Source organism: Dipodomys spectabilis, unplaced genomic scaffold, assembly GCF_019054845.1.
Source record: "Dipodomys spectabilis isolate Male_0828 unplaced genomic scaffold, ASM1905484v1 ptg000231l, whole genome shotgun sequence".
Lineage (NCBI taxonomy): Eukaryota > Metazoa > Chordata > Mammalia > Rodentia > Heteromyidae > Dipodomys > Dipodomys spectabilis.
The window spans coordinates 7029536-7049196 of record NW_024870908.1 but is presented as its reverse complement, the minus strand read 5'-3'; the positions used below and the strand labels follow the sequence as shown (position 1 = coordinate 7049196).

Genomic DNA, 19661 nt, shown 5'->3' with positions numbered 1-19661 from the left:
GGGTCAGGGCACCCCCCCACCCCCGTCTTCTCCCTAGGACAAGTAGGGTCAATTGCCAGCCAAGTACCTGCTTTCCAAGAGTTTTGCACCTATCAATGTCCTGGGATGGCCCAGTCCTGTCCTGTTGCTGTTGTTATTATTATTGGTTGTTGTTGAGCCTGAATTCAGGGCCTGGGCACTAGTCCCAGATCTTTTTCTTTTTTTTGTCAGTCTTGGGGCTTGAACTCTGGGCCTGGGCGCTGTCCCTCAGCTCTTCAGCTCAAGGCTTGTGCTCTAGCACTTGAGCCACAGTGCTACTTCCTGTTTTCTGGTGGTTTATTGGAGATAAGAATCTCCTGAGAGGGCTGCACATAAGCAAAAAAAAAAAAAAAAAAAAGCCGGAAGTGGCGCTGTGGCTCAAGTGGTAGAGCGCTAGCCTTGAGCTGAAGAGCTGAGGGACAGCGCCCAGGCCCAGAGTTCAGGCCCCACGGGCAGACCCAAAAAAAAAAAAAAAAGAATCTCCTGAGAGCCAAGTGCTGGAGGCTCACACCTATAATTCTAGCTATTCAGGAGGATGAGATCAAAGCCAGCTGAGGCAGGAAAGTCCGTGAGACTCTTATCTCCAATAAACCACCAGAAAACTAGAAGTGGCACTGTGCCTCAAGTGGTAGAGCACTAGTCTTGAGCTGAAGAGCTGAGGGACAGCACTTAGGCCCAGAGTTCAAGCTCCATGACCCACCAAAAAAAAAAAAAAAAGAATCTCCTGACTGGGCTGGCTTTGAACCACGATCCTTAGATCTTAGCCTACTGCGTAGCCTAGGATTACAAGTGTGAGACACCAGGACCTGGCCCTTATTTTATTTTTAACTCTTTTTCTGGTGCCAAATGGTTGAACAAAAGACCTTTCACATGGTAGGAAAGCACTAAAGTACTTGAGCCCCATCCCTAGCCTTTTTTTTCTTTTTGAAACTGTGTGTTGAGGGTAACTGGGATTCCAGGCAGGCACCACTGTCCAGATAAAGCTGTAAACCCTGAGACCAGTCCTCGCCTCTCAACCTTCCTCTCTAGGTTGACTAATCCTTTGTCACTGGGATTTTCTTCCTTGGAGTCTTCCATGAGATTTATTTGTTCTTCTAAGTGTTGCACTGCAATCCTCCCTGAGCCCCCACAGCGTTGACCCTCCCTTGGAACTCAAGAGGCATTTATTTCTATCAGCCTGTTTGGAGGGCAGCTCAGGGGTATGGTTTGTGCCTAGCATGTGGCTTTATCCTCAGCACTGAAAAGAAAAAGGGGACTCTGTACTTTCCCCTAGGTGAACCCCAGCTGGAGTTTGGTTCTTTACACAGCTGCCCTAATGTGTCAGATGATCACATTTCAAGTTGTGCTTGAAAAGCAGCCAACTAAAAACAGGAAGAGCGCATGCACGGAATGCTGGGATTTCCCGCCCTCCCCCCCTTCTTATTTTTATTTTATGAGAAGTCACCTGACTTACAGCAATGGAGCTTCAGAGGTTATGTGGTGAGCAACACTGAAGAGTAAAAAGTTCAGTAGCTGTGGGTAAGAGGATTGTGGGTAGTCTTCACAGCAGCTGCACTGGGCCTGCTAGCAGGTGTTTCCAGTTTGAGCTGGTTTCCAATGTTCCACTCCAAAAGGATCCACAATCAGAACCTGGGACTTAGCATTCTATTACATTTTACTGCTTTTAGAGGGAGCCACAAGTGCTCTATTGCCTTGCCCTCAGTCCTTTTGCTTTGTGTTTTGTGTGTGTGCATGTGCACGCACACATGCCTGTGCAGGTACTGGGGCTAGAACTGGGTCCAGATATGGTCCCTTAGCTTTTTCCATCAAGGTTGGAGCTGCACCACCGGAGCCATTTTGCTGGCTGACTGCAGATAAGAATCTGCCCAGGGGCTGGTAAGGTGGCTCAGTGGTAGAGTGCTTGCCTTGCATGCATGAGACCCTGGGTTCAATTCCTCAGCACCACATAAGCAGAAAAAGCTGGAAGTGGCACTGTGGCTCAAGTGGTAGAGCGCTAGCCTTGAGCTGAAAAGCTGAGGGACAGCGCCCAGGCCCAGAGTTCAGGCCCCACAACTGACAGAAAAAAAAAAAAAAATCATCTGCCCAGATTGCTTTTGAGCCACACACTTCTCAGATCTCATCCTCCTGAGTAGGTAGCATAAAAGACCTGAGTTACTGGCACCCGGTTGTTTTCAGTATTTTTTTGGGTCCGGTCGTGGGGCCTGAACTCTGGGCCTGGGCGCTGTCCCTCAGCTCTTCAGCTCAAGGCTAGCACTCTACCACTTGAGCCACAGTGCCACTTCCGGCTTTTTTCTTTTTGCTTATGTGGTGCTGAGGAATCGAACTCAGGGCCTCATGGTGCTGAGGAATCGAACTCAGGGCCTCAAGCATGCAAGGCAAGCGCTCTACCACTGAGCCACCTTCCCAGCCCTGTTTTCAGTATTTTTTAAAAACCTATCTGGCAGGTATGAGACACTGGCATCTAGCTCTTTTTTTGGTCAGTAATGGGGCTTGAACTCAAGGCCTAGGTGCTGTCCCTGAGCTTTTTTGCTCAGGGCTGGCCCTCTACTTCTTTGAGCCACAGCACCATGTCTGGGTTTCTGGTGGTTAAGTGGAGATGAGTCTCATGGACTTTCCGGCCTGGGCTGGTTTTGATCTGTGCTGAGTAGCTAGGATCACAGGTGTGAGCCACCAGCATGCAGCTTAGTTTGTTTGCATGGTCTTGCACTAACTTTGTCAGGCGGGGCTGACCTCAAACCCAAATCCTCCACCTCTACCTCCCACTGGTCCCCCACACAAAGGATGTAGGGAGATGTGCAGAAGAGAGACCTCGCCTTGTCCTGGTGGGGAGGGCGCCGGCCGGCCGTGGGATGGGCTCTGTGGTGCAGCCGAGAATGGACTCCATAACCAAAGGAAACAAGGGCAGGTCTCAAGAAGGCCATTTTACTTTGGGCATTTGAAATACATTTCACAGGCCAGGAAGGAAGAGAGGCCGGGGGTGGATGTGGCTCCGGGGGTGGTGGGGAAAGAGAGAGGCAGGTGCAGCGCAGGGACCCTGGGGGGTGCAGGTACCTGGGGCGGCGGCCGCTAGTACAGCGTCTCCCGCGCATGCGTGCGCAGGTGGCGCAGCAGGTGCGAGTTGCGGCTGAAGCTGCGGCCGCACTGCGCGCATGCGTAGGGCCGGGCGCCCGAGTGCACCAGCAGGTGGCGCAGCAGGTTGCAGCTGCGGCTGAAGCTCTTGCCGCACTCGGGGCACTCCTGGGGGGCCTCGACCTCGGGCCCCGCGCCCGTGTGCGTGACCAGGTGGCGCTGCAGGTGCGCGTTGCGCCGGAAGCTGCGGCCGCAGGTGGGGCAGGCGTAGGGCCGCTCGCCGGTGTGGCTGCGGCGGTGGCGGGCCAGGTTGGAGCTGTTGCGGAAGCGGTGGCCGCAGGTGTCGCAGGCGTGCGGCTTCTCCCCGGTGTGGATGCGCTGGTGGCGGGTGAGGTGCGCGTTCTGGCTGAAGCCCTCCCCGCACTGGCTGCAGCGGCACGGCTTCTCCCCGGTGTGGCTGCGCACGTGGCGGGTCAGATCCTGGGTCTGGGTGAAGGTCTTGCCGCACTGGCCGCAGCGGTGCGGCCGGGGCCCGCCGTGGGTGAGCAGGTGGCGGGCCAGGCCGGCGCGGCGCAGGAAGCGCTTCCCGCACTGCGGACACGCGTGGGGCCGCTCGCCCGAGTGCACCTGCTGGTGGCTGGCCAGCTGCGAGCTCTGCGTGAAGCTGCGGCCGCACGCGCGGCAGGAGAACGGCCGCTCGCCCGTGTGCACGCGCCAGTGCGTGACCAGGTGCTCGCCGCGCCGGAAGGCCTTGCCGCAGTCGGCGCACTTGTACGGCCGGCTCTCCCGGCCCGCGCCGGCCCCGGCCGCCGCCGCGTCCCCCGCGCCGTCCGCGCCGTGGATCCGCAGGTGCCGCTTGAGGCTGGAGCGCCGCTGGAAGGTCTGCCCGCAGCGCGAGCACAGGAAGACAGGCGGCCGGGCCTCCGGCTCGGGCTTGGGGTCCTGAGCATGCGCGGCGTCCCGGGCGGGCGCCGGGTCCTGAGCATGCGCGGAGTCCCGGGCGGGCTCCGGGTCCTGAGCATGCGCGGCGTCCCGGGTGGGCGCCGGGTTCTGAGCATGCGCGGGGTCCCGGGCGCGCGCCGGGTCCTGGGCATGCGCCAGGAGGTGCTGCACCAGGCTGGAGCGGCGCTGGAAGCCCTGGTCGCACTCGGCGCAGCGGAAGTGGGGCTCGGCCGAGTGCGTGAGCAGGTGCTTGGTCAGGTGCGAGCTCTGGCGGAAGCGGTGGCCGCACAAGTGGCAGGCGTGCGGGCGCTCGTCCGTGTGCGTGCGCAGGTGCAGCTTGAGGATGGAGCTGCGGCCGAAGGTCTTGGCGCAGTGCGGGCAGGCGAACGAGCGGTGGCCCGGGTGCGAGCTCAGCTGGTGCGCCTCCAGGCGGGACAGCTTGGGGAAGCTCGCCCCGCACTCGGTGCACAGGAAGTGCTTGGCGGCTTTGGCGGCCCCGCGGCCCCCGCGGCCCGCGGCTCGGCCTGCGCCTGCGCTGCCCCCGGCGCCCGCCTCCGGCTCCGGCCTCGCGGGGAGAGGCTCCCCGCCCACCACCGCGCTGTCTGCGGGGGACTCTGCTGAGAAGATCGGGGGCCAGGCAGCTCCTTTGGGCTCTGCTTGTTTAAAGTCCTCGCTGTCTGTAATTCGGCTTATGAATTCTGGGAAAGAAGCAAACAGGGAGATCGTGGTTCCAAGCTAGCTCAGAGAGAACCTTCCAAGAGACTCCTCTCCAGTTAACTACTAAAGAGCCAGAAATGTAAAGTGGAAGTGTGCTTTGGCCTTGAAGGGGAAAATAGCCACGTGGGACTGTGAGGCCGAGTTCAAGCCCCGGGACCACCTCCCCACAATACCCATACACACAATTAAAAAGGGGGAGCAAACAAGGAAATCACCCTCTTCCAAAACCTCTCGGGAATCCACCAAACCTGAGAAGTCTGGAAGAGAAAAGACACCTAGGACCCTGCCCATGTCCAATCTCTGGAGGCTGAGAGCTGAGGATCATACTGCAAAGCAAGCTTGGACAACCCCATTGGAGAGACTCCTTACCCCAATTTACCCGCAAAACGTTGGAAGTAGGTGTGGCTCAAGTGGTAGAACACCCGCCTTGAGCAAAAAAGCCAAGGGAGAATGTGGGAGACCCTGAGTTCAAACCCCAGTTCTCTCTCACACACACACAGTGGCTGTGTCTGGGGCTGCAGGCAAAGCCTTTGGCCACCATGACAGGAGGGAAGGACTGCTTACCATGAGGGTACACACTCTTCTTCTCTGGGGCATCCTCAAAAGACAAGGTCTCCTATAACAAAAGCAAAGACCCCCCCACCAAGTGAGAGAGGAATGGGCGCTGTGATCTGTGGGCAACGAAGCTCTTTCCAAGATGCAGTTAGTGAACACATGGGTGGCTACTACACTAAAGAGTAGAGAATCGTCTCATGTTTCAAAAAGGCCTGGGATGCTGGGCACTGGTGGCTCATGCCTGGAATCCTAGCTACTCAGGAGGCTGAGATCTGAGGATCGGGGTTCAAAGCCAGCCTGGACAGGAATGTCCCATGAGACTCATCTCCAATAAACCACCAGAAAACCGGAAGTGGCGCTGTGTCTCAAGTGGTAGAGTGCTCGCTTTGAGCTGAAGAGCTGAGGGACAGCGACCAGGCCCAGAGTTCAAGCCCCATGATGGACAAAAAATAAATACAAGGGCCTGGGGTGAGGGATCCGCTCAGCTCACCAGCACCGCTGCCAGCTCTTTAGCTGCCATCTCCTTATCTCGAGAGTTCTCCTCTGGCCATGAGTGGTCCTGGGGCGCTGACCGCGTTGTGGGGGAAGAAGAAATTGCTATTAGTAGGTAGTATTGTTATTAAGTGGCCGCCAGACGGCAGTGCCCATCACCCAGAGCCATGAAGCCACCAGCTTCTTCCCACCAAGCCCAGCTCCCCCCACCCCCAGCTTCTCACTGTTGTCATGCAGGGTGAAAAGCGTCCTCTGCGGCCCGGGGCTGAGTGGTGGCTTGGAGCTTGGAGCAGGCCTCCATTCCGCAGGCTCCGCAGGCCTGGCAGGGCCAGGCTGGGATGGGGGCGGTTCGCTCACTGGGCGAGGCACGGAGGGCTCTTCGGGGGGCGCTTCTTTTTTGGGGCTGTGGCTGGTGACCTGGGCAGGCCCCCCCTGTTCCTCCAGAGGGCAGTTCTTGATAGAGCTGAAACTAAAATCCTGTGGACACACGGCCATGTTAGGAGGCACTGACTCTCGGAGAGGAGCGTAGCCAAGGGGAGCAGGGGGGCAAAAGGGGGTGAATGGGAGAGAAAGCGGGGTTTTCAGTGATCTCTTCTTCGGGTGGTCAGTCCCAGGTCCCCCACCCCAGCCCCTTCCTGCTGGGCAGCGTTCACCGCACGCGTGTCTCTCACCAGTGGCCCCACGTGTCCGGTGTCCCGGGACACGCCCTCCAGCAGCAGCACCACCTCCTCGCCGTCCCTGAGGCACTGGCCTTGCAGACGGCCCAGCAGGTGCGGGGGCAGCACGCTGAGAAACTGCTCCAGCACCAGCAGCTCCAGGATCTGCTTCTTGGTGTGCAGAGATGGCTGCAGCCAGTGGCAGCACAGCTCCCGCAGGCGGCTCAGGGACGCCCGGGGCCCCATGTCTTCCTGGTACTGGAAGCATCTGAAGAGCTGGTGGGCTACCTCAGGCCGAGGCCTGGCCTCCGGCCGCCCGTGACTCTCCTGGTCAGCAGCCTCCTCATCCTCCAGCTTGATAGCCCGGAATTGCTCTTGCTCTGGGGTAGCGGGCACGGGCTCTGCAAGCATCCTGCCTGCCTTCGGTGGGGGCGGGGAGGGAGGTGACACCTCCTATGGATACCTGCTAAGGCACAGCCCTTTCTTCTGCTGCCACACCTGTGAGATGGAAGACCTCGGGTTAGGATCTTTTTCCAGGTGTCAGATGGGAGCAGCACGGCCCCTGCTGGCCGTCGCGGCGATCTGCAGGAAGACAGCCAGTGTGGCTAGTTTTCCCCAGCAGTGGGCATTTAGTGGAATCTTCGTAGGAAATGGAGGCCCAGGGAACCCAAGAAACTTGTCACGCGGGGACATGGTGGTTCAAGCCTGTAATCCCAACACTGGGAAGGCTGAGAAACGGAGGCGAAAAGAGGATGGAGAACCCCAGCTTTATGGTAAGATTGAGGGAAAGGCTATGTCTCAGAAGACAGCGAGACAAAGAGACGGAAAGAGATCAAGCCCTCCAGCAGATAAAAGGCAAAGTTGGGCCAGGATCTAGTGGCTCACACCTGCAATCCTAGCTTCTTAGGAGGCTGAGATCTGAGGATCACAGTTCAAAGCCAGCCCGGGCAGGAGAGTCTGTGAGACTCTTATCTCCAATAAGCCACCAGAGAACCGGAAGTGGTGCTGTGGCTCAAGAGGTAGAGCGCTAGCCTTGTGCTGAAGAGCTGAGGGACAGTGCCCAGGCCCAGAGTTCAAGCCCCATGACTGACAAAAAATGCGCATTCCTGTCCAAGCTGGTTTAGAGTTGCCGTGCTCAGATCTCAGCCTCTAGAGCAGCTAGGATGGCAAGCCTGAGCTGCCGGCGCCGGGATAATCCTTTCTTATTTTTTCCTTCTCACATTCTGGATCTCACTGTAAGCATTGTATCACCCCTTTGGGGATGGTCACCCAAGCCTCTAGCAAGGGAAAGTGTCTTCCAATGGCCACCAGGGGGCACTGCTTTGCACGTCATCTCCTCCTAGCCCAGGCCAGCCCAGCTACTTTCTTGCTCCATGACTCAGATTGGAGGGTTGTTCTTTTGGGGGGTGAATTGGGGTGGGGGGGGCGGTTGGGGGAGAGAGGACTGGATGGCCCTACACTCAGCACCAAGCACCAGGACTCCAGTCGGTCCTGCTGATTTAATCCCCAGAGCACCACCCAGGAGGCTTAAGCTTTTTCCCTCTTTACCAGGCTAAGGATCAAAACCAGGGCCTTCACAAGCTCCGCACCCCAGAGCCAACACCGCCCCCCCCCCCCCCCCCCCCGCTCCCCCACCCCCACCCCGCCCCGCCGGCCTAAGCTTCTCAGGGCAGCCTCTCACTTTTGTTATCTCTCCAAACCGGTCCCACCCTCCCACCCCCAAAGGGAATCTCAAGCAGGGGGATGGGAAGAGAGGTTGAGGCTCACTCCCCCCCCACCTCAGTGCAGGGCAGGGCAGTGCTATGCCCCAGAGCGTACCCAGGCTGGTGCTATTCGCCATGGGGGCAGCTGAGGACACCCCCCCCCCCAAGCTTCAGGGTCCAGACATGGACCCCACCCTAGAAGGTAGCCCTGCCCCTGCCACGGAGGTGGGAGAGGTCCACCTGGCTCTGAGTTTTTGGGAGTGGGGGTTGGGGCAGAGCTGGGATTTGAATTCAACCAGCCTCCACCCCACTGCGCTGGCTAAGCTGGCTTGACTGCTGAGCCAGGACTCCAGCTTGCTCCAAATTTTGGGCCCTTGAACGAAACTCCTTTGCTCTTTTAAATGCAGATGCGCCCCACCCCCCATCCTTCTGGAACCCCAGAACACATCACCTACCGTCGCTGAGCCACAATCGGGATTCTGATATTTGTCCTCCTGGCCTCAGGTTTACACTAGTCAGGGTCGGGCGACTCCCGCGGTTTCACAGTGGCAAGGCAGGAGCAAGGGCAGCGCCTGAGGCGCCCTCCGCGCCCAAAGGCTGGAATTCCCGGGAGAAGCTCCCGGAGCTTTACACCCTGCTCCTCCCCAAAAAGGTGGAAACTGCACTTTCCGTGTCCACCGGGCAGATGACTAGAAACCCCGTCATGGACTGAGCACTTCTCGTTGCGACCCATTTAACTCTTCCTCCCTTTCCCCCCACTCACGCGCGCCCCGCTTTCCTGATCTGACTCCGGGGAACGAGTGTCACCCCTCTCCGATGCTCACTAAAGCTCAGTCTGATCTGCAGAGGTCATGGCTTCATTTTACGCCTCCTACTCTTGTTTTTTCTCCTAACAGTGCCTCCCTTGAAGTCCTAGGAACCGAGGGAAGCGTGTAACATTGTCTGGGGCGGAGAAGATCTTTGATAAAAATGTTCAAGAAAATGGGCTTTTGTTTCAGTGTTTGCACCTTACACGTGCAAAAAACCTAGAGCACCAATCACCTCCATGCGCTGCCCTCCAGCAGCGGGCAGGCCCTCATGGAGATTCACTTCATTCTGGCCCAGCCTGGGTGATAAATTATCATCATTATCATAAAAATCTAACGAGCAAAAACCAGGGGTGCCTTACTCACATTCAAACCTCGTGCAGCAAAGCTTTGCTCTAAGATGAAAATGTAGTTCTAGAACCCCCACCTCTGCGAAACAGAGGATCACAGTTCCTCCCAGACTGGAGAGATTTTTTTTTCTTTCTTTCTTAACAAGAGGCAGAATATCTCAGCACAAATAAGCAATCACAAGATTCCCAAATTGCAGCCTACAGGCAAAGCCACACCAGGTGAGTCTCAAGCCCCAAAGGTTTGCAATAGGTAGAATTCAAGCAAGTAAGCTGGCCCTCCCCCCCCTTCCAGGACAAAAGCTCTATTAACATGCGTGTCTGCAGGGGGTCTGCGGGGTGTGGGGCAGGAAGGCCACCAACTTCTCACTAGCTTAGTCTGCAGCCCTGAGAAATGGAGCTGCTGGAGGTGGGAGCAGTATGTCGGCCATGAGACCCTGCCAGACAACGTGACACGCTACAGCCAGTGATAGGGAAAGAAACGTCCCTTTCTCCCAGGACGCACTTCCAGGGGTCTCACTCGCTCATCTTTGTCAGTCGAGCTTCTCTGAGTGGGGGCTGGTTGGTCCACCCAGGCCCGCGTGTCACCTGCCTTCCCTGGTGTCACAGGAGGTCCCTGGACTCACCTTGATGCCCCCCACGGCCACAGGACCACCTATGCCACTGGCCCTGAGCGCCTCACACCCACCATCATTCTCCCCAAACTCTCTCCCAGCCCCCTCCCCGCCACCAAGGCCTGGCGTCCCCTTCTCCCTTCCAGCCTGAACCCTAAGGCCTTCAACTCACCACTTCAGCTCCCCACGACAGAGGCAGAGACGTTTGGGGGTTCTCCGAGGGCACCCGGGCCACACGCAGCCTTGGCCAGCCGGGAGAGGGACTGGGGGGGAAATGGAACAGGAAGCGGCCGGCCCCAGTCCCATTCAGGTGTTGAAGGGGCTGCCCAGAGTTTAACCCTTGACCTCCCAGTTTAGGATGGGGGGGGGGGGAAAGGGCGGAGCCAAAGACAAACGCAGTCAGGGGCTGGCCTGGGAAAGTCTAAGGATCCCTCCCAGCCAGAGCACCTTGCGCCTGCGTCGGGGCTAGCGGCTTGGGCTCTTTGGGGCTGGGAGCTGCCATGCACAGTCCCTGCGGTGGGTCGGTGTTCACTCCCGTGACCGATCTCGGCCGAGGCTGGGCCGGGTGCCGCCACCCCGGAGGCCCCAGTGCCCTCGGGCCAAGTGTTAGGAATGAGGTCGAGCCCGGGGCAGGGCGGGGAGGGCGGCGCCCGCACCGCGTTTGTTTTTTACAGTCCAGGGTTGGCCTCTCTGGACCTCCATGCGGACGCCCGTCCGTCTCTGTGTCCTCCGCCCGCGCCCAGTACGGCGCCTGCGCAACAAGGCTTCTTAAGCAGCCGCGGGGAGCCCCTGGGCGCCCCAAGTTTGCAGGCGCCCGAGGCTCAGGCCGCCGGCTCGGGCTCAGGGGGCGCGGACCGTCCAGGGATCCCCGCCCGGGGCGTGGCCACCAATGGGCGTGTCCTTTCAGGGTGGGCGTGGTTTATCCATGGGCGTGGTCTGTCGGGGCGGGGCCACGGCGGGCGCGGTTCTCAGCTGCTCGGAGTTTCCCTGCGCAGCTCCGAAGGGCAAGGCCGAGTTCTGCTCCCGGGAGGGCGGGGGGGCGGGAGGAGAGACGGGCCTCGCCTCTGGATCTGGGAGCAGGGAGGAAAGGGACTCGCCGGCCTCCAGCAGACTCGGGCTGGGAGGAGGGGGCGGCCGGACTCCACCCGGAGCGTGGCCTCCGGGGAAGGGACCAACCTTGTGGCCAGTGTCTGCCTGGAAGAGCTGGCCCACAGCCTCGCCGCGAGGAGTGAGGTGAACGTGGACTTCCAGCGCGTCCACCGCGGACCTTTCCCGGGAACACACAGAGAAGCAGAGACTACCTTGACTGAACAGCCAAAAGTAGCAGGGAGGCGGGAAAGGCAGGCCCCTGCAGGGAGAAAGTCCAGGCTTCCTTCGTTCTTCAACCTTGACCCAGGGTGGGATTTAGCCAATGGTCTATTGCGTGGGGACCAGTACTTTGTCCCATTCATTCATTCGTTCACTCATTCATTCATTCGGAAAGATTGAGGGCTTTTAAGGTCAGCCTCAGTAAAACCAATGAGATCCATCTCAAAAATGTGAAATTAAAAAATGAAGTAAACACTGGCTCGGGGCTGGGCAGGTGCTCAGGGGTAGAGTGCTGGCCTTGCATGCATGAGGTCCTGGGTGGCGCTGTGGCTCAAGTGGTAGAGCTCTAGCCTTGAGGGGAAAAAGAAAAACAGCCCAGGTATAGTGCCAGACTTTGAGTTCAAGCCCCCAGGAGCAGCACACACACACACACACACACACACACACACACACACACACTACAGAAAACAATCAGCAACAACAAAACTCTAACGCGCATGTACCACACTGGTCTGTCTGTCTGTCTGATCTTTAGTACCCGGGGTGAACCCAGAGGCTCACACATAATAAGCATACGCTGCACCCCCAACTTTATTTCCATTTCTGAAACGAAACAACACCCCATGCAGGTGAGCGTGGGGCAGACTCCACCCGAGTCCGGAGATCCGGGCACCGACCTGGCCCGGTCGTTCTCCGGCAGAGGATGGCTCACAGGCAGCCTCAGTTTCTCCACGGGTAGGACAGAAGTGCCCCTGTCTCAGAACGGGCCAGAGGTATCAACGCGAGAGCCGCGCAAACCGGAAGTTGCCATGGAAAAGCCGGACGGGAATCGCGGGGACACCGGTCTGGCGGCGTGCGCCCGGGGACAGCCTTCCATTCGGGCTGCTCGGCCCCTCGCGGGCGCGCAGGTGAGGGCGGCTCAATGCTTGGAGAGGCGGGGCGGGAAGGCAGGGGGCGTGTCTTCAGAGTGTAGCCAATCCGAAGCGTCTATCTGGCGCGCGGGCGGGGCGGGGCGTGTCGTTGCCTAGGCGACGCGTCGGGGCTCGAGGATCGGCGGAGCGCGTGTGGGCCGGGTTCGCGCGGGGATCCCGGGCCTGCAGCCGCCGGGTCCCGTGGCTAGGGTTGGGCACGCGGTCGCGTCCGCGCCTCGGGGGTTTCCGGGGATCTCGGGCGTTTTTAGGGATTTTGTTTTTTTGTCGGTCCTGGGGCTTGAACTCGGCCTGGGGCCAGGCTGGCGCTCTACCACTTGAGCCACAGCGCCACTTCCGGTTTTCTGGTGGTTTATTGGAGATGAGGGTCTCGCGGACTTTCCTGCCCAGGCTGGCTTCGAACCGCGATCCTCAGATCTCAGCCTTTTGGGTAGCTAGGATGGCAGGCGTGAGCCACCGGCGCCGGGGCTGGCTTCGAGTCACCGTCCTCAGACCTCAGCCTCCGAAGTGGTCAGGATTACGGGTGTGAACCCCTCCCCCAAATCTACTGAACAGGAACTCTGGCAAGTTTAAATATTGCCACTTTTGAAACTCAGGCAGGCGCTGCGAGCCCCCAGGTCCCCTGAGCTGGCGCGGAGGAGAAGCAGCGGCCACGGAGGACCCGCTCAGGGCTGCGGGGAGATGGGGTTCCCCTCGTTTCTAAGTCTCAGGGGGGAGAGAAGGTGCCAGTCTGGGAAGGAACCCCAAGGCCCACTAACCTGGGAAGCCTTCAGTGAACTCAGGGCCCCCCCAGGACAGGGCGTGAAGCCACGTGTGCCGGGAAGATGGGGCCTGCCCGCTCCAGCCAGCAGCTGCCGCTCTTCCTCTGGGGATGTCCGCAGTGGTTTCTTTGCGAAGGCCATCGCCCCCCGGCTGGGTGGGCCTCGCAGGAACCTGCTGGGTGAAGTCATCCTCACGAGCCAGGGTTCAGGACCTGGGAGCCACCGCCCGGCCGAGCACAGGTGCGGCTGGGGCTCGGGACCCCAGACGCGGAACCCTCAAGGCTGGGAACCCTGTGGGCTCGCAGCCTGTGTGGGGAACGGGATCTGGGAGGGACTTCCTGTTGTCCCCAATCCCAGTCTCCACCCGGTTTTCTCCCCATCCTCCGGCTGCGGGCTGCAGACATTCTCCTCCCGGGGAAGGCGGCCCTGCACCTCCCGCGCCCTGTGCATCGCTACCTTGGTAAGAAGGCGGTTCTGGGCGGGCACCCGAGCCTGGCGCGGGTGTGCAGTGTGTAGCAGAGGACATGGTCAGAGGCGCAGGGTTTCGTGCTGGCGGGATAAAGGGGGCCTGGATCTGGGATTGGGAAGTTGAAGGGCGTGCCCCCCATCCCGGGAGGGGGGGGCAGTGAGAAGCAGAGACCCCCGGAAGTGGGCGTGGCCGTTGGGGCGGGGGTCTGCTGAGAGTGGATGGGTTGGTCTCTCTGGATTGCCCGGAGGGGCTCCAAGTTGGGGTGGGGCACGGGACCCCGGGCTCGGGGCCTGAGGACAGCGGCTGGGGTGCCCCTGGCGGTGACAGGCGGGACCCCCCAGATTGTTTTTGGAGGATCTCTTTAAATTCCCCCCCCCATTCTCACGTAGCCCCTGCATTTCCTGAGCAGGTCGCCCTGAGACGCAGGACTCGTGGTTCAACAACCAAAAGGACAGTGCACAACAGAAATGTTTCGGGACAGAATTTAAATCCGTTGCCCCAGGGGAACTGGATTAGGCCCAGTTGGACTGCTTGTCTGGTTGGGACTCGGGAGCTCTGAGTGGGCACAGAGATTTTCTGGACACTTAGGAGGTATCGGGGAAATGCCAGCTGATTTCTTTCTGTTTTCCAGACTCCAGGCCAGAAACTGGATGGAGCTTGACCAGCAGAAGAGAGAACCAACTTGCTTCCCTTCCTAGCCAGAACTGGAAATGTCTGCAGATGGCAAAAGCCTGAGGGCTTCTGAGACTAAGGAGAAAGGGGAAGAGGTATGTTGTTGCCTTGGGTGAGGGAGGATCCTGGGAGGACTTTTCAAAGTTGGGTGTCTGGATGGAGCTAAGAGAATCACCGAGAGAGCAGGGTTGGTAGATGAGTGAGCTGGGTGATAGCAACTATACCCCATCTACCCTTCACTGTGAACTTTTACTTTGCCCTTTACCCATATTGGTTATAAATAAATACATCGTACACCGCGTACTGCTGCTACTATTTTCAAAGGCGGTGCCACTGTGCAGTGTCCCTTCCCCACCCGCCTCTGATGTGCAAGGCACCGGGCAGGCCTCGTGCATGGCATTCTCTACTGATGTAATCTGTGAAGTGCAGTAGTAATTAATAATAAATTACTTGCCATCGAACCCACCTAGAACCTTCTAGATCAGGCAGCAGTCTCATTTAACTAGGTGGCACTTTGCAGGCAGTGAAGAGACTTGGATCCATCAGTCAGAGCAGGGGCATTGCTGGCCTGGCAGCCAGAGATTCCGAGGGCATTTCCCTTCAATCCCCAAATGTAGAGGAGCAAGGGAGGGATAGGTCCAAACTCCCAGGACAAGGCCACTGGTGTTGGGGATTTTAAGAGGCCTCTCAGGGTGAAGGAAATATCAGAAGTTTTCGTGCTGTGGTTGTGCGTTGTGTCTTATCTCTGGACCCTAGCTGCCTGATTTCTTGTGGCTTGGGTCTCAAGTTACCACAAAGCAGGCTGCTTAAAACAACCACGATTCATTCCCTTAACCTTGCTAGAGGCTGAGGGGTCAGCCTGGCTGCCCTACCGCCGAAGGCTTTCTGGGAGGGCCTTCCTTCCTCTTTACTTCTCGCTCTCCCGGGCTGGTGTTATCACTCCATCTCACGCCATCTCTAGGTTTTCTATTCTCTCCTTCCCACCCTCAGCTGTACCGGAGTTTGAACTCAGGGTTTCAGCTTGCTTGGTGCTCTACCACTCAAGCTGTTTTTACTTTTATGTTTTGAATAGAGTCTTGCCCCCCTTCCAAACCAGACTAGACCACTCTACTCCCAACGGTACTTCCTGCGTAGCTAGGATAACAGGTGCTCACTTATTTTTTTATTGGTTGAGATGGAGTCTAGTGAACTTTCATTTGTATGTGTTTGCTGATACCAGGGCTTAAACTCAGTGCTACCTGCTTTCAGTGCTACTTGCTTTCACTCAGCTTTTTTACTCATGGCTGGTGCTGTACCACTTGAGCCATGCCTCCTACCTGGCATTTTGCTATTTGGAGATAGACTCTCACAGACTTCTCTGCAGAGGCTCACTTCAAATTGTGATCCTTAAATCTCAGCCTCTAGAGTATCTAGGATTACAGGTATGTCCTACTATGCCTATCTGGGGATTTCTATTTTTGTAAGTACCTGTGTCATCAGATTTAGAGCCTATGCTAAGTCCAGGATGATTTCATGTCAAGATCCTTAATTTGATTACTTCTATAAAGATCCATTTTCCAAATAAGGTTGCACCTGGAGGTTTCAGGTGGATTTGAGAGGGGATCCAGCTTAATCTGCTCCATTTGGTTTTCTTGAGTATTAAAAAATAGCAGCAGCTAGGCACCAGTGGCTCATGCCTGCCTGTAATCCTAGCTACTCAGGAGGCTAAGATCTGAGGATTGCAGTTCGAAGCCTGCCCAGGCAGGAAAGCCCATGAGACTCTTATCTCCAATAAACTACTCAGAAAAAGCCAGAAGTGGAGCTGCGGCTCAAGTAGAGTGCTAGCTCTGGGACAGAGCTTAGACCTAGAGTTCAAGCTCCAGGACTGGCAAAATAAAATAATTAATTAAATAACAACCCACCAGGCACCTTGTTCACCTCCATGGTGGTGGAGGCTTGGCGGGCCTCTCTCTTGCCACCCATGGTGCTGGGTGAGCTGGACAGCAAGAAGCAGGCAACCCTTCAGGCCATTTGGGTGTGTGTTCTTCTCAGCCGGTCTTCCTGAGTTCCAGCCAGATGCTGATGGGGGCTGTTATTCCTAGGTCCCAGGTCACCAGCATCCTTGTCAAGAAATGCTCAGCAGACACGGGGAGCCAGTGCCCCCGGGAGCCATTCGGGCGTCAGCACAGATTAAGTCAGAGCCAGAAGAGCCTCACCCTGAGGCGACTTCGCAGGACACCAGAAGGCCAGGTGCTGGGGAGTGGGGACCACTGAGTCCTGGCTCTGAAGAAAAAGCTCTCTTCCTGCCTGGTGCAGGTAGGAGAGAGCTGCCAATGAGGTGCTTTCCTGCGGATGGTGGGGCTCGGCTTGGGAGGGACCCAGATTCCTACTTCCTGTCTGCCTGACTCTCCTAGATGGCCCCTTAAAACCTTGGAGCATTTGACCCTCTTCTTGAGTCAGGCTGGGAGTTGGGCTTGAGGCAGCTTGGGGGGAGCCATGGCAGGAAGTGCTGCCCACACTAAGGACTGTTCCCCTCCTGCAGCCCTCTCCTCCCCCCTGACCACCATGCTTTCCGGAGAAGGGAGGACCAGAGGCAGGCCAGGCAGGACCAGAGACAGGCAGATGGCTGCAGCACTCCTCACAGCTTGGTCGCAGGTGAATGTCTCTGAAGGTTTCTTTACTCCCTCCCTCCTCCTCCCCCCGCCCCCCATCCCTACACAGTAGCAGGGCCCAGCTCCCCTCAATCGCTGCTCAGCCCTTCTTCCTGCCTTCCTGTGAAGGCAGGACCCCAGCTGGCCTGACCCCACAGGGCACCCGCTGTCCAGGGTGCTCACTGAAGTGCTGCTGGACTGGCCATCTGAGAGGCCTGGGGCCCACGGTCAGGTCTGCCCAGGGCTAGAGAGAAAGCAGAAACGGAGAGTTGGGCCTCCGATGGGGAATTGTTCTGCCGAGCGTGAGCCGGGGAGTGGCAGCAGGCTGCGTGGAAATCCTGAGCTTCACCTGTGGCCCCTGGACACCCTGCTTTGTGAGGGGCTCTGCTGCCTGACCGGCAGGTCTGAGTGCCAGGCCGGGCTCCTGCCACGTGACTTGGTACTGTCATTCTCCCACCATCAGTTGGGTGTTGGATGTCGTTTCAGATGCCAGTAACCTTTGAGGATGTGGCTCTGTACCTGTCCCGGGAGGAGTGGGGAAGGCTGGACCACGCACAGCAGAGCGTCTACAAGGACATGCTGCAGAAGAGAAACGGGCTAGCCTTGGGTAACGGCTCACCTGCCACACAACCTCCCAACTTCCCGAGGCCCTGGCGTGTCAGGGAGGGGCCCCTGCTGCCTTGCTCCACACCATCCCCCTCTTCCTTTCCCTCTCACTGTTGATCTAAACAGCACTGTTCTCTAGAACCTTCCACAGGGATGGAAATGTTTTATATCTGTGATCTCAAGCCCAGGGGTTGATGAGCACTAGAAATGGGGTGAGAGAAACTGAGTAGTCTTTTGAGTTTGAACTGCCATGGCTGGTGGCCACAGCAGTGGCCAGCTGCCAGGTGCTAGCTCAGAAGTAGACCGTCCTTCCCGCTTGCTGCAGCTGGGCCTGCCACAGGGTAGGACGAGGAAAGGGAGTCACCAGGCTGACCTTGAAAGATCCTGCTTCTGTTCAGGAAAAGTACAGGCAGGGCCAGCTCAGCGCTGGGAGGACTAGAGTGGGCTGCCACTGTGGAAGGGGGGATGGAAGCCAGGGCCTCCTGCGTTCAGGAAGCCCTCTACCACCCAGCTACTCTAGGAGCCTCCTAGAAGGATTTTTTTTTTTTTTTTTGATTGAGACAGAATCTATATACCCAGGGTCTGCTGCCTCAGCATCTAGAAGGCTGGTATTAGGAGCATTCCAGATATTCACCACCATGCCCCTCCCTGCGTTATGATAGTCTGACATGGGGCTTTGAACTCAGAGCCTGGGTGCTCTACCACTTTGAGCCACAGCTCCACTTCCAGTTTTCTAGTGGTTTATTGGAGATGAGAGTCTCACAGACTTTCCTGCCCCGGCTGGCTTCGAACCACGATCCTCAGATCTCAGCCTCCTGAGTAGCTGGGCTGACAGGCTTGAGCCACCGGTGCCGGGGCCCAAGAGGATTTTTAGTGTGCATTTAATTTTGTTAGTTTTGTCTCATTAACTTTATTTTTTTTTTGGGGGGGGTGCTGGGGGCATGGCTGTCGGTGGGTGGCTGTCTTGGGGTAACACGGTCTCTCCCTCTGGGCAGCGTTTCCGTTAGGCAGGCCTTTCTGGGCCCCCCAGGTGCCGGGCAAAGGAGAGGCTTCCTGCTCGGGCGGGCCACCGGGAGCTGGGAAGGAGAGGAGAGGCCCTGCTTCAGGTGAGCTCCTCTGGCTGAGGTGGTCCGTCTGCGCTCCCTGCTGGGTGGCCTTTGCCTCTTTGGGTCCCCCGGGGTCCCCGCTGCCCTCCCCTGGGCCTTCGGATCTGCCCCCCACCCCCTGCGGCCGGTCGGAAACCGTGTGTGGCCGGACCAACCCTGTCTCTTGGCCAGGAGCTGCGGAGGCGGCGCGGGCCGGGGCGCACGGGGCCTCCGAGGCCGACCCTCCGTGCGGGCCGCCGACCCCCGCCAGCGGCGAGATCCCGGGGCCGGCCCGGGACCCCCGGCCGGCCGGCGACGGCTGGGAGCAGCAGGGCGCCCCGGGGGGCGAGGCCGCCAAGAAGTCGTTCCGGTGCGAGCAGTGCGGCAAGGCCTTCAGCTGGCACTCGCACCTGGCCACGCACCGGCGCACGCACACGGGCGAGAAGCCGTACGCCTGCGCCGACTGCGGCAAGCGCTTCGGCCGCAGCTCGCACCTCATCCAGCACCAGATCATCCACACGGGCGAGAAGCCGTACACCTGCCCCGCGTGCCGCAAGAGCTTCAGCCACCACTCCACGCTCATCCAGCACCAGCGCATCCACACCGGCGAGAAGCCGCACGCGTGCGACCGCTGCGCCAAGCGCTTCACGCGCCGCTCGGACCTGGTCACGCACCAGGGCACGCACACGGGCGCCAAGCCGCACAAGTGCCCGGCGTGCGGCAAGTGCTTCACGCAGAGCTCGGCCCTGGTCACGCACCAGCGCACGCACACGGGCGTGAAGCCCTACCCGTGCCCCGAGTGCGGCAAGCGCTTCAGCCAGCGCTCCAACCTCATGGCGCACAGCCGCACGCACACGGGCGAGAAGCCCTACCCGTGCCCCGACTGCGGCAAGCGCTTCAGCCACAGCTCGCACCTCACCGCGCACCAGCGCACGCACCGCGGCGTGCGGCCCTACCCCTGCCCGCTGTGCGGCAAGCGCTTCAGCCGCCGCTCCAACCTGCAGCGCCACCAGAAGATCCACGCCGCGGGGCCCCGCGCGCTGGCCGTGCTCATGCTGGCCGCGCCCCCGCCCGCCCCCACCTAGCGGGGGAGGCACGGGTGTGCCCGCACCGACGGACGGATGGACAGACAGGAGGACCTAGACGAGCCGAGGGATGAGGGAAGGGAGCCGGGAGGTGCGGGTCTGGGGTGGGGGAGACAGAGGACCGGAAGGGAAGGCTCGGGGTGAATTAAAGGCCTTAGAACTCAAGCTGCGGCCCGGGGCTCTGTGTCACGCGTGTC

General features: G+C 58.8%; 2 protein-coding genes across 2 annotated transcripts; one reads left to right on the top strand and one right to left on the bottom strand.

Annotated features, from left to right (window-relative positions):
* Window positions 1–3084: 3084 nt before the first annotated feature.
* On the bottom strand, window positions 3085–6860 carry Zscan10 (zinc finger and SCAN domain containing 10). Its single transcript, XM_042698480.1, has 6 exons — window positions 6465–6860; window positions 6018–6270; window positions 5792–5868; window positions 5311–5362; window positions 4162–4727; window positions 3085–4029 (listed from the first exon to the last, which is right to left on the bottom strand). Exons 1-6 carry the CDS (start codon window positions 6858–6860, stop codon window positions 3085–3087), a joined length of 2289 nt encoding a protein of 762 aa, XP_042554414.1.
* A 6427-nt stretch (window positions 6861–13287) lies between these two features.
* Window positions 13288–19609, top strand: Znf205 (zinc finger protein 205). The gene is made up of 6 exons (XM_042698139.1): window positions 13288–13377; window positions 14018–14153; window positions 16140–16353; window positions 16580–16692; window positions 17175–17295; window positions 18290–19609. Exons 2-6 carry the CDS (start codon window positions 14097–14099, stop codon window positions 19462–19464), a joined length of 1680 nt encoding a protein of 559 aa, XP_042554073.1. The 5' UTR covers window positions 13288–13377; window positions 14018–14096; the 3' UTR covers window positions 19465–19609.
* Window positions 19610–19661: the final 52 nt, after the last annotated feature.

What these genes read in the sequence shown, in the direction of transcription:
- Znf205 (XM_042698139.1), top strand. Translation starts at nt 14,097, where the DNA reads ATGTCTGCAGATGGCAAAAGCCTGAGGGCTTCTGAGACTAAGGAGAAA. An exon ending in TCCTCACAGCTTGGTCGCAG is followed by an intron (nt 16,693 to 17,174) that starts GTGAATGTCTCT and finishes ATGTCGTTTCAG; the next exon opens with ATGCCAGTAACCTTTGAGGA. An exon ending in GAGAAACGGGCTAGCCTTGG is followed by an intron (nt 17,296 to 18,289) that starts GTAACGGCTCAC and finishes CCCTCTGGGCAG; the next exon opens with CGTTTCCGTTAGGCAGGCCT.
- Zscan10 (XM_042698480.1), bottom strand. Translation starts at nt 6,860, where the DNA reads ATGCTTGCAGAGCCCGTGCCCGCTACCCCAGAGCAAGAGCAATTCCGG. An exon ending in CCGGACACGTGGGGCCACTG is followed by an intron (nt 6,271 to 6,464) that starts GTGAGAGACACG and finishes GTGTGTCCACAG; the next exon opens with GATTTTAGTTTCAGCTCTAT. An exon ending in GAAGAGTGTGTACCCTCATG is followed by an intron (nt 4,728 to 5,310) that starts GTAAGCAGTCCT and finishes CTTCTTTCCCAG; the next exon opens with AATTCATAAGCCGAATTACA.